General features: G+C 36.3%; 1 protein-coding gene across 4 annotated transcripts in view; it reads right to left on the reverse strand.

The window, feature by feature from the left end:
* Nucleotides 1-8,602: 8,602 nt before the first annotated feature.
* The window catches only part of LOC109108459 (fibroblast growth factor receptor 1-A-like), a 43,223-nt gene continuing 38,439 nt past the window's right edge, over nt 8,603-13,386 (reverse strand). For all 4 annotated transcript variants that reach the window (XM_042730205.1, XM_042730203.1, XM_042730204.1 and 1 more), the window contains exon 18: nt 8,603-10,438. In XM_042730205.1, coding sequence (XP_042586139.1) covers nt 10,259-10,438 — 180 coding nt within the window. In that variant the 3' untranslated portion in view covers nt 8,603-10,258. The remainder of the gene's footprint in view (nt 10,439-13,386) is intronic.

Raw genomic sequence — 13,386 nt, forward strand, 5'->3', positions numbered from 1 at the left:
TCGCTTTGGCTCAGTTCTCAAACGAGAGTTTGTTTTTTCTCAAAACAATAAGTTCAGATGAGCAAATTTTGTGTGAATTTCCAAAATTAAAAAAAAATAAATGAAAAAATAGAAAAATTGAAATAACACATAAATACAATCAAAAAACTGAAAAGATCATAAATAAGCAAAATAACAAAGAACACAACACATGAATACAAAAACATAACAACTCAAAAACTTCACCAATAACTAAGAGCACATGGCTTGAAGATCAAAACAGATTAGTTCAAACTCTTCACAACTTCTAAATGTTCTGGTGAGCCACCAAAATCAAAAAAATACAATAAATTGAATGGTTGGAACGGTCTGCTAAATTGGCAAATGGCTTGCCATTGGGGTTGCAAAGGGGGGTTGCAAAGGGGTGGAACATTTCCTGTAAATCAAATCAAAGTATCATAAATTGGCAAATGGCTTGCCATTGGGGTTGCAAAGGGGTGGAACATTTCCTGTAAATCTCCTGAAAGTTTCCATAAGTTTTGGTTTTGAAGCATGAAGTCTTAAATTTACCTCCATATAACCTGCACAAACCTTGAAAGATTTGCATACCAAATAATAATAATAATAATAACTTAAATCAGCTGTGTAGATACTTTCCACACCACATTCTCTTTATTTTGAACAGAATGAGGAGAGAGAACATTTCTGAACTGATTTATGCTTTTCATTGACAGTGGGTTCAGCCCTACAGTCTTACCGAGGAAGAATTGTGTCCTATTTTGAAGCTAAACAATAGGAGTGCTGTCATGCAATTTAATCTAGGCCCAATTCAATTACAGAGGACACAAAGACATAAGCTTCAAGGTTCAGTGATATGATTAGAGAGATTGAGGCAGACATCAGTCGACTGAGTCATTTCTCCCTTCATTACACAAAACATGAGGCCCAGATTCAAGTAACCTATCAAAGCTGCCGTCGTTTAGTCTGATCTTCAATCTTATGATTGAAGCAAATGATAAGTAAGGGGACTACAATTATTAATAATTAGGTGTGTCAATATTTTGTACAATGCAAAGTACTGTATAGCAGCAAAAGGATTAAAAATTGTCATTTAGTTACTTTAATCTTTTTTTTTTTTTTGAATTAATTGTTTTGACCATCATTTGTGGAATAATTTTAGGAATCGCAGATTGATTCATTCTGAGGGATCTTTCAACATTGCCACGTCATCATAGTCATGACCTACATTATTAATCTATTTAAGATTCAGAAATTCTAAATGTAGAACGAGCCTCAAGCCAGACATTTCTAACTGTAAAGTGATACAGTGTGTTTTTCTCTCCCAGGTATTGTTTTGTCTGTTCAGACAAGAAAAATAAGTTTAGTCAAAGGGCTAATGCTGTATAACAAGCTGACAAGTCAAGATCTTATAGCCCCACCTAATGCATGTGAGTTTATTACCAACCTCCGGAGGAAATCCGATCCAGTTTGAGCGGGCAAAGCACGGCCTCAGGGGAACAGGTGTATTATGGGAGAAGACATGTCTAGAGTAATTTATTACTCCTTTCCCCCCAAAGTATGGCAATTAAAATGTAGGAAAAAAAGAGACCATTGCAAAAGACAATTTCTAGACAAGTAGCTCCTTGCTAAAACAAACAAAAACAACTCACCCTCAGGTCATCCAAGATGTAGATGAGTTTGTTTTTTTTTTTCATGGTAAATTTAGCACTACATCACTTTCTGACCAGTGGATTCTCTGCAGTGAATGGGTACCGTCAGAATGAGAGTCCAATCAGCTGATAAAAACATCACAATAATCCACAAGCAATCCACACAACTGAAGTCCATCAGTTAATGTCTTGTGAAATGAAAAGTCATCTTGTCTGAATCAGGAGAGAAATATTTTTTTTTTTTTTTACGTTAAACCATTGCTTTTGGCTAAAATATTGAGTCCTCAATGCATAATATTGGTCTCTTTGGTGAAAAAGTCATCTTGTCTGAATCAGAAGAGAAATATGCACAAGTCAAGCATGGTGAAAAGTGAAAATGATGTGAGAGGACAACAGGAAATTGACTTTTTCACTTTTCAACTCGCATTTTAGCCAGAAGTGACTTTTACGATTTGGTATAATTTAAATTGTCACAATGGTTTCTTTAAATCTTTTGTTGATTTCTTTGTCAGATTTCTGTTGGTTCTTTTTCCACTCACCATTATTCTGAATAAACAGGAAATAACAAACAATACAGGATTTCAGATTGATTGACAGGTTGAGCGCCCTGTTTGGCCTTTCTGTCCTTTCTGCACCAGTGATTCAGCTCCACATGGACTCCAGTCAGCAGTACACACACACACACACTACTTAGTCAAGGGGTCACTGGCCCAAAATAGGGCCCACCTATGGGTAAAGGTCAAAAAGCCCTGCATCTGCCAGAGTGCCACAACAAGACTTTCTCAATTAGAAATATAGTGGACAATTGACCACTGAAGGCTTTGACAACTTACCCCATATAGTGTACTAAAGTGCAGTCTCCTGCTGGGACCCATTGTCACAAAAGTTTATCATGTGTTAAATAAACCGTCCCATTGTCATGCTTTAAATAAGTACATTTATTTTGACGTGTTGACTAATATACTAAAGCACATGAAAAGCACTTTTAAAAAGTAAATCATTTGTAAATCTGTAAATAATTTGATCTGTAATGTAAATGCTTGTCAGTACATTCACTTTAACCATATTTTGAAGACAATAGAAGTAATTATGAAATGACTTATAAAGATGTAATTAAGCCCTACTGAAGTGGGACAAAAAAGAACCAAGTTTATGGAAGCCCATTTCCACCACTGAATAAAACAAAAACAAAAGAATGTGATTGTGACATTTTATTTCACACAATTCTGACTTTTTCTCACAATTGCATGATATAAACACGCAACTCACAATTGAGTTTTACAGTCAGAACTGTGAAATATAAACTCACAATCGAGAGGCAAAGTCAGAATAGTGAGATAAAAAGTCACAATGACCTTTTTATTTTAAATTCAATGGCGTAAATACATTTTCATTTTAATGGCAAATGTTATGCAACTATGTGTCCAAAACATTCATACATTCAATTTCCACTTAAAGGGGTCATATGATGTTGCTAAAAAGAACATTATTTTGTGTATTTGTTGTAATAAAATGTGTTTATGCGGTTTAAGGTTAAATAACCACATTATTTTCCACATACTGTACATTATTGTTTCTCCTCTATGCTCCGCCTTCTGAAACACGCCGATTTTCACAAAGCTCATCTCTCTGAAAAGCGAGGTGTGCTGTGATTGGCCAGCTATCCAGTGCGTTATGATTGGTCGAATGCCTCAAGTGTGACACGGAAATGTTACACCTCTTAACATATTGTGAAGCCTTGTCCGGCCAGAGCGACGAGACATAAACATAAAAACCATTATAAACATGATATAAACATGATTTCTAGTCGTGTCTTCTTTAGGAAGGCAAAAACAAAGTAGTTTCGTTTTCTCAATGAAACAACGTCACACACTGCCGCCTTGAGTGAGCAGAGACCAGAGGCCTAGAGTGAGCCACGGCCGGCTTGAGTGAGCATAGGCAGACGGTTTGAGAATGGAGCAGCCAGCGGATTCTATGAAGGAGCGTACCTTGGTCTTGCAGCAACCACATGTGACGCCCCGGGCTGGACTCCGCTTCGTCCACGGTGAAAGCCCATTCGGGGATCCAGAGTGCAAAGTTGATGTATTTCCTCAGCGACCAGCACGGATCAGCTCCAGGCATGAAGAAGCGGATATCGTCCTCTTTTGGAAGGACAAACAAAGTAGTTTTGCTTTCACAGTGAAACACACAGTGTCTATACGACATGGCGGATACAACAACAATACTACAACGAGAATAAAAGGTACGCCTTCTTTCTTTGCGTGAACATCTGGTCGGCGTTATGCAAATCTTCCCACATACTGACGTAGAGATGTGGGCATGTGTTAGAACGAGCCGTTTCAGGAGGGCATTTTATAAAGAATATCTCTTTGAGTTTGAGACTTTAGTCTTTGCACCTTCACAGATTTTCTTTATTCACCAAGAGCTTGTAACACTCCACAGAGAAAGAAAAATTTGAAATCACATCATATGACCCCTTTAAGTATATTCTTTTAAAGTATTTTGTTTCTCTAACAAGTATGCTAAAGTGTAAACTTCTTTTTCACAAAGAAACAACTAAAGTAAATCTACCACCACAGACCATAAACACTGAGTAAGTATTAACACTTTGTGTACATTCACAACTCATGCAGAAACAGTAAATATGTGTGGGTTTGTCCTCATCTGAAGTATTCAGTGAATAAACAAAACATCTCTCTTTCATGAGGCCTTCATTTAGAGAGCAATCTGGGGCTCTTTGAAGATTAGAGATGTCCCAACCCTTCATTTTCCTTTTCAGAGAGTAAAGATATCAGAGACTGCGATAAAGCCCCTGCACTCCACCCAATAAAGATGCTCTGCTTCAGTCAGAGATATCAGATTCTCCATGCACAGGGGCTTGGATGGCCTCAATAGAGGAGGAGATCGGCTTATTTATTTCTGTTGCTTCTGCTCAGCACAACACCTTGTGTCTTTTCATCACACTGATGTTCAAATTGATGTATATACAAAATATTACAAAAATTTAAAATAACTAATAACAATAAATATATATTATTTGGATAGATTTTAAAACTTAATTTATTTTCTATTTGGATAGATTTTAAAACTTAATTTATTCCTATAATTCAAAGCTAAATTTTCAGCATCATTACTCCAGTCTTTAGAGTCATATGATCCTTCAGAAATCATTCTAATTTGTTAATTTGAATTGATGCTCAAGAAACATTTCTTATTATTATAAGTGTTGAAAATTGTTTGGTTAAAATTTCTCAATGGTAGTGTAAAAAACACCTTTTTACCCTGACAAAAACAGCTCTTTTCAGAGCAAACCGTTTTGTTGCATTTGCCTTTAAATGTTAATGAGCTCTGCTGACCCCGCCCCTGTCTTCTCAGCTGATTTCTGAGGGACGGTTTACTTTAGCCGCATTCATCTTGAAACTTGCTAATTAGCACATACAGGTGCATCTCAATAAATTAGAATGTCGTGTATATATAGTGAATTGGTGTTTTTTTGTTAAATGTGAGCCAAAATCATGACAATTAAAAGAACCAAAGACTTAAACTACTTCATTCACTGAATTTATTTTATACATGAGTTTCACAATTTGAGTTGAATTACTGAAATAAATGAACTTTTCCACGACATTCTAATTTATTGAGATGTACCTGTAATTAGGAAAGGCGATTTGCAAATATTCATTAAAAAACCTTATACTCACTTCTTCTTTTGTTGAAGCTGGATCATGAATGATTCGCGTGAAGATAGGCACATTTAGGTAGATTGGGGGTGCATTCCCTTCAGAAACAAATGTAATCCACTGCGTCTTCAGCGACTCAGATGTTGGGAGTAAATGACGACTTCTATATTCATTATTACATCCAACAACAGAACACCTCAATCGCTTAGGAGACATTCTTGTCTACATCTGCTCTGGCGGTGAAACAATGGCGGACTAATGACAGCTCACTCAGGGCGGGTCTAAGGTAAGACGCCAGTCCAGTCTGTGTGGAAACGCCACTGTCAATCAAACTATCGTGGGAGGGGCCTGTCTGTGTGACATCACAAAGACAGGCATCTGAGATCGGCTTGATCTGACAAAATTAAAAAAAAAAAAAAAAAAAAAAAAAAAAAAAAAAAAAAAAAAAAAAAAAAAAAAAGCACTGGGTGGATTTTTATCATTATATGGTGGTTGTGTACACACACTGCCAACACACATTTCAGTTCAAACAGCTTGTAAAAGTTCACGTAGCATTCGATGACCCCTTTAAGGGTTACAAAAACATCACATCTCATATAAAATTAATAGAAAATCTCCTTTCACTGACCCTTCATTGAAAAAAAACAAAAAGCAATGTTTGTTTTTACTTTATTCAAGGAAAATGCCATTCCCTCAGGGTTTCAAATGGCTTTATAATCACCAAATAATGTATTTACAAACAGCCTTACCATGAATAAACCAACAAATATTAAATTATATTATTAATATTAAAAGTGCTCCTGTAGCTCAAGTGGGAGAGCATTGCATTAACAAGCGCAAGGTTGGGGGTTTGATTCCCCGGGAACACATGATAGGTAAAAATTGATAGCCTGAATGCACTGTAAGTCGCTTTGGATAAAAGTGTCTGCTAAATGCATAAATTTAATTTTTTATTTAATTTTAAAACAAATACAAAATTAATGTTCCAATTGCTGCAGTAAAACACAAACTATTAGGATACTCTGATTTTCTTGGCTGCTCAGAGTAGTTTGGCCCAACACTGTGCACTTGCCCTCTCTGTGACACTTAATGTTTGGAAGTACACAGCTTACATTGGATTCCCTTCAACTTTCTGTGCTGAAGGCTGAGATTCTGCCCCAGCTGTCCTGTTCCTGCTGACTGCCCCACTCCCCACCATCTCCCCAATTCCAAAAAACAACCCAATTTAAAAACACAACCCACCAAAACATCCAAAAAACAAACACACACACACACACACACACACACACACACACAAAGAACAGATGCTTTAAGACAGATGGGTCACTGTCCTGCAGAGTTACGGTCCAGCCCTAATTATACACACCTGAACCGAAGTAATCAAGGTCTCCAGATTGAAATTTCAAGGCAAGTGTGTTGGAGCTGAACTCTGCAGGACACTGGCCCTTTAGGAGCAGGAATGGACACCCCTGCTTTAAGGTGTTCTTGTTGTAAGAGACAGATGTTTGTTGTCATTTCTGTCATTCCTTGTTTTGTGGAACACAAAAGAACTTGTTGAGTAGAATGTCCACACTGCTCTTTTTTTCATACAGTGAAAGTGAATGGCAATCAAAAGCTGTCAGGCTACAAACATGACCAAAAGCACCAATAATGTGGTGTTCCTCACTGGGAAGGGGATTTGGTTCAAAAACATTTTTTTTTTTTTTTTTTTTTTGTTATGCTGGTTGAAAGTCTCTTCACATCCCGATAGCAATCCCTTAGTTAAGTGGTCTAAATGTATTTCTATGTATTTATGTCATCTGTGGAAGGCGTAGGACCATAAACTGTCGGTCCAATCATTTCTCGGTCCGAGGGGTACGATAGGCTCAGTGTTGGGCTACTTTAACACTCTTGTTTTTCATGTCCGCAGGTTTAAGCGACCCCAATAACGTGATATTAATCCCCTAATATGCTAATTTTACCAGGGGAACCCCACCAAAATGTGTATTTTACCCAACCGGAATGCGATTTTTACTGGGCGTTTCCCCCTTGAAACACGATTGAGCTAGTTCTAGGCTAGTTTTGTGTAGCAATTGGGCGGGTTTTGTTGTGAAAACCTGGCAACCCTGGATAGGCTGTCCTACCTGTCTGTTAACATATGTATTTGCATACCTCCACACACCCCGTTCGCGTAGACGTTGACACGTCATCCGCGCGTTCATTGCGCTATTGTAGACTGAGCGAGAATGGAAGGCATTATTATTTTAATACTATGCGTTTTGTACGGTAATGTTTTCTCACTGAATGAGACATGAGGCAATCTGACAGCGATGCATTCAAGCCTCCACTAACGGCATCTCTTATCATGTGGCTGCTTAGCCTCTGGTCTGCCGGAGTGCGTTCATGTGTTTTGAGGGAGGCGTGGCTTTGGAGAGTGATTTGCAAGGAGGGTGGAATCTTATGCTTTCAAAGCTAGCTTGCTATTGCTAGCCTCCATATGGATTCAGAGGATTTCACATGTAGTGCACACGTCAAATACTATTATGATACTATTTTTTCTGGAGGATCTGCAATGTAATGTAATGCAATAAAATAAAATAGTAAAAATGCCATGGTAAAAACCTGTTAACTGGTTAATGGTAATTTCTTTTACTGTGAGAAATTACAGGACATTTAATGTAATGTTTCAGTAAATTAAGTGAACAACCATGACTTCTGTGACATTCCTGATTTTATTGTTTAACATAATGTTTGTACAACTGATTAAAACATCTAGATTGTTCTTAGTTTTTGTTATCATTTATGTATATTAGGGTTGTTGTTATAGTGACATCTGAGTTACTACAATGGTATTTTATATTTATATCAGCTTGTGGAAAAGCTACTTATGATAATATATTATATAAAATATTACAAAGTTTAGAAAAAAAAAAACTAGATTTTAGTAATTTAACTGGTTAGTATATTGACATTTTATCAGTTTATGAAGTTTGTTTGTATTTTGTTATTTTACTCTTGAACTATTACAATCTGCAGAACCTAAAATGTTACCATATTTTGTGCTACTATATATTTTTTTTAATGGTAAACTACCAACCACATCTGCTTATATTTTTTACTGTAAATTTCACTCTACAGAAAAGAGCAGCATCTACATTGTCTAACAAATTTATCTTCAAAGAAACTTCAAAATGATATGAGGTTGAGTAAACAACGACAGAATTTGAATTTTTAGGCAAATAATTCCTTGGAGTCACCCACTTTCAACTCAGAATAAGAATCCCACACAAGCTGTTGCATATAAAATAAAAGCTGATACATTTATTGATGCATTTGAGCCATAAATCTGGTGTTGTCTAAACCGCAACGCAACAATCCCAATCATAATTGCACGCCTTTGGAGAAAACAGACATACAACCAGTGTTTCACAAGTCCATATCCGCTGACCCGCGCTGCGTCTCTCAGAACAAAACAATGTTCCACAAATTAAAATTTACTGCAGCAGTCCCATAAACATGTCAAACAGTGTTAAATTTAAACTTCTGCATACTTCAACTACATTTTCAGCCGTATAAATCAAAGGTGGTACTTTTGTCTTGGCTGCAGGAGCGTGAGCTGGTAACAGGGTTCACAAGTGTACAATGTGATGCATCAGCCGCTGGCAGGGAGCCAGTCGCCACGGTAACAGTGTCCACCGTCTGATGCATTTGTAGCATAGCACCTCGCTAGGAAGGGTCATTCACACAGCTATAAATAAAGCGCTCACGGCTACGCTCGGCTTTTACACTGTAAGCTATGCATTATAATATTTAATCATCCCTACTAACCTGCGGGAAATGAGAGAGTCAATTTCACTGTAAACACCATTTGCGTTGTAAACATCAGCAAGAGTGATATTTACAAGATTCTTTATGCGGTATGAAAGGTTTTGTGACATTCGTGTCATTTTTGTAGAGTAACACAAACGATCTGTTGATCTTACCCATATTTGACCACTGTTTTAATGTACAGTCATCTTATTACATGAAGCTAAACATTTATAGCTTCTCTCTGAGGTACATTTTAGGTGATTTATCTATTTGTGTTTGTCAAGAATTTCATTTTTTTCCTATGATCTTTCCAAAAATGCATCGACTTGTTACACACTTGCTTAAGACGTGAAGAAGAGAACCTTTTCAATACATATATTATATAATAGCTTAAGTCTGACGCTGTACTGAGTACCATCAGGAAGATAGCAGCAGTTCTGAGCCACTTCTGCCAAGCTGCATCAACAAGAGAGGACAACAACAACATTAAGAAACAAAACTGGCCATCTATCAGCTCTTAATAATATAATTTCATCTACAATTCTCGTGGACGTTTTTCGCAGTCCCTTTCAAAAAAGCTACACTTCAAAAAAATCTACATAAACTCATCCTGGTACAAAAAGCAACAAATAGTGTAATAAAAATAAGGGTAGAGTGTAAATATATATATTTATACATTTCTAGATGTATTTACAGGAAAGGCCGTCAGTCAGATAATCTGTGTGCCCGTTGTTAAAATATATTTGGGCAGAGCATTTAGTGGAATACATTTTCTTACGAATTTGGTCAAAAGAAAAGTCCTTGTTGTTATAAACACTCCCAACATCCACCATTCTGTTCCTTAAATGAAAACTAGGTTTTCTTTATTATAGATGGCAGGAGGATATTTCATATTGACGAGTCTTGAGAAACACGCGTGTATCACTTTCTGCTCAAGAGCGCTGTAGCTTTATAGAACAACAGGAAATGGTCAGTGAAGGCCCAGTTTGTTCTCTTCCCGCTGTGAAACTAGCGTCCGTGCCGAGCTCTTCTGCTCTTGGCCGCTCTGTAGTGTGCTATGTGGCAAAGCATGGTCTCCTAGAGTTCATGAGCCGAGTCCGGCCAGGTAGCACACTGGAGAGGAACTGAAGGTGAGGGAGCTCAGCGCTTTTTAAACGCCACTCCGCGGTTGGGATGAGGGGGGAATTTGGGCAGGCAGGGCTCATCAGCGCCGGGGTCATGGGAGAACACAGAGTCTTCACCGGAAGAGCACGTCGAGCTGCGCGTGTCGGGGAAATTTGGAGAAAACTGGTCCAGAGACACAGACAGGTCCAGATACTCCTGAAAACGTAAAATACACAGATCATTTATTATTGTTGTTAATACAAAAAACAAATCATTGATATTATTATAGGTCACACTTTATTTTAAGATCCAATTCTCGCTATTAGCAAAACATTAACAATTAAAGCTGCAAGCAGCGATGAACGGGCCCTCGCACCCGGGCTCACTGCCATCGTGTGGCTTTAGTAAAAAGGTGACCGGTGAGAAATATGCATTTAAAGTCGTAAATATAAGTGGAATATGTCAAAGTCATTTATATGTGACAATTTTCCTGTTGCCAGCAGGTTATCATTATAATGGAATATTGGCCTTTAGATTTGTTCAGGCCAGGACTCTTATCGAACATGTGAAGTTTGGGGAAGATCAAACATTTTATGCCTGAGTTACACCCCAACTTCTCTTCCATTGGCGAGACATAAAATTGTGTCACAGCGCCATGGACACGCCCTTTAACAAAAAACTCAAGATCTCCACAATTCACTATTGCAAAGGCCTTTAGACTAGACTGACCAGAAAAAAATATTGATGTCATAAAATTTCTAGGAGTAGTTCGTTACAGCGTAAAACATGACACTAAGGTGGCGCTATGACTATAACTGAATATGGGGCACGTAGATCTTTTCAGGTCAGAAGTCAATCTAACATGGAAGTTTGGGGCAGATTGGACATTGTATGTCTGAGTTAGAGCATTTTCCTTTTTCATGGCGAAACATCGAAATTTGTCAGGCCGCCATGGACACGCCGTTTAACGAAACCTCAAGATCTTCGCAATTTAATATCGCAAAGGGCTTTAGATTACACTGATTTTGGTGTTGATCTGAATGAATCTCTAGGAGGAGTTCGTTAAAGTACAACCCCTGAAAATTTTTGCAGGGAAAATTCAAAATAACTGACTTCCTGTTGGGATTCGGATTTTGTACCAAGAGACTTTTTTGTAGGTATTGGGTGTGTTACATGTGTGTACCGATTTTCGTACATGTACGTGAAACATAGCTCGAGGCGCACTCCGTTGAATCTGTATAGGTGGCGCTATCGAGCCATTTTTCCCCACCTGATGGAGTATTGGCCTTCAGATGTGTTGAGGCCAGGAATCTTATTAAACATGTGAAGTTTGGGGAAGATCGGACATTTTATGCCTGAGTTATACATCTTTTATTCCCATGGCGAGACATCGTACTTCATCACGGCGCCATGGACACGCCTTTTAACGAAAACTTTCACAATTTAACATTGCACAGGCCTTTAGATTAGACTGACCACAAAAAGACATTGATGTCATAAAATTTCTATGAGTAGTTTGTCCACTTCTTGTTGCCAGTAGGTGGCGCTATGACAATAACTGAATATGGGCATATCAATCTGTTCAGGTCAGGAGTCTTATCAAACATGTGAAGTTTGTGGCAGATTGGACATTGTATGTCTGAGGTTATAGCAACTTAATTTTTCATGGCGAAATCATCAAAATTCGTCAGGCCGCCACGGACACGCCCTTCAACGAAAACTCAAGATCTTCGCAATTTAACATCGCAAAGGCCTTTAGATTAGGCATACCAAATTTGGTGTTGATCTGAATAAATCTCTATGAGGAGTTCGTTAAAATACAAGGCATGCAAATGACAAAAATGATACAAAATTTGCTCATAAAATTTAAAATAACCGACTTCCTGTTGGGTTTCGGATATTGCTCCAAGAGTCCTTTTTGTAGGTACTGATGCTTTACATATTGTGCCAATTTTCGTTATGTACGTAAACACAGCTTGAGGGCTGTTGATTTTTTTTACGATAGGTGGCGCTGTCGATTTTGCCACACCCTCTTCTGAAACCTATATCAGACGTAAATTTTCACCAGGTTTGACGCGTTTTGCATTTCAGGACTTTTCGAGCATGTTTAGGCCCTCAAAAATGCGATTCATTTTGGAGAAGAAGAAGAAGAAGAAGAAGAAGAAGAAGAAGAAGAATAATAATAAATACAATAAAAAAATAAACACAAAAAAAAATCAAAACACAACATATATCCAAATACACTAAATACTTTTCAATAGGCTCCTAATTTGCTGCTTATTAATAGTAAGGTAGATGTTAAGTTTAAGTATTAGGTAGGATTAGGGATGTAGAATATGGTCATATGTGCTTTATAATTACTAATAAACAGTCAATATGTTAATAATAGGCATGTTAGCATGCTAAACAACTAGTTAATAGTGAGAATAGGTCACTGTGCTAAAGTGCTACCTTTTTATTAATATTATATGCTAATTTATTATTATTAACTATTACTATTATTATTAGATCATTTATTTGTATTATTATTATTATTATTATTATTATTATTGAGGATTATTAGTAGTAGTTATTTAATAACATTATTATTATTATTATTATTATTATTATTAACTACTCAATAACAATGAATAATTTGTTATTGTTATATATTATTTTTAATTATTATTTGATCATTCAATTATTATTATTGACTATTAATGATTATTGAATTACTCCAATACAACTACTAATACTAATTATAATTTTTATTAATACTACTACTACTACTGAAGAACAACAAATTATTTATTATTGTTATTTGTTATTATATTGCTATTAAGTTATTATTATTTGACCATGTATTAATATTCACTTCTTATTATTCCCCGAACAACCACAATAATAATGATTATAATAATTAATATGATTATTATTAGATCATTTATTTTTATTATCTTTGATGATGATCATTGATCAAATTGTTATTATCATTATTGACCAATTATTGTAATTATTAATTACTGAATAATAATAATAAGTTTTATAATAATAATAATAATAATAATAATAATAATAATTGTTATTATTAGATCATTTTTATTATCCTTTATAATGATTATTGATGATTAAATTATTATTATTATCATTATTAATGACTGATTATTATAATTATACATTTCTGA

The sequence above is a fragment of the Cyprinus carpio genome, chromosome B8 (assembly GCF_018340385.1).
Source record: "Cyprinus carpio isolate SPL01 chromosome B8, ASM1834038v1, whole genome shotgun sequence".
NCBI lineage: Eukaryota > Metazoa > Chordata > Actinopteri > Cypriniformes > Cyprinidae > Cyprinus > Cyprinus carpio.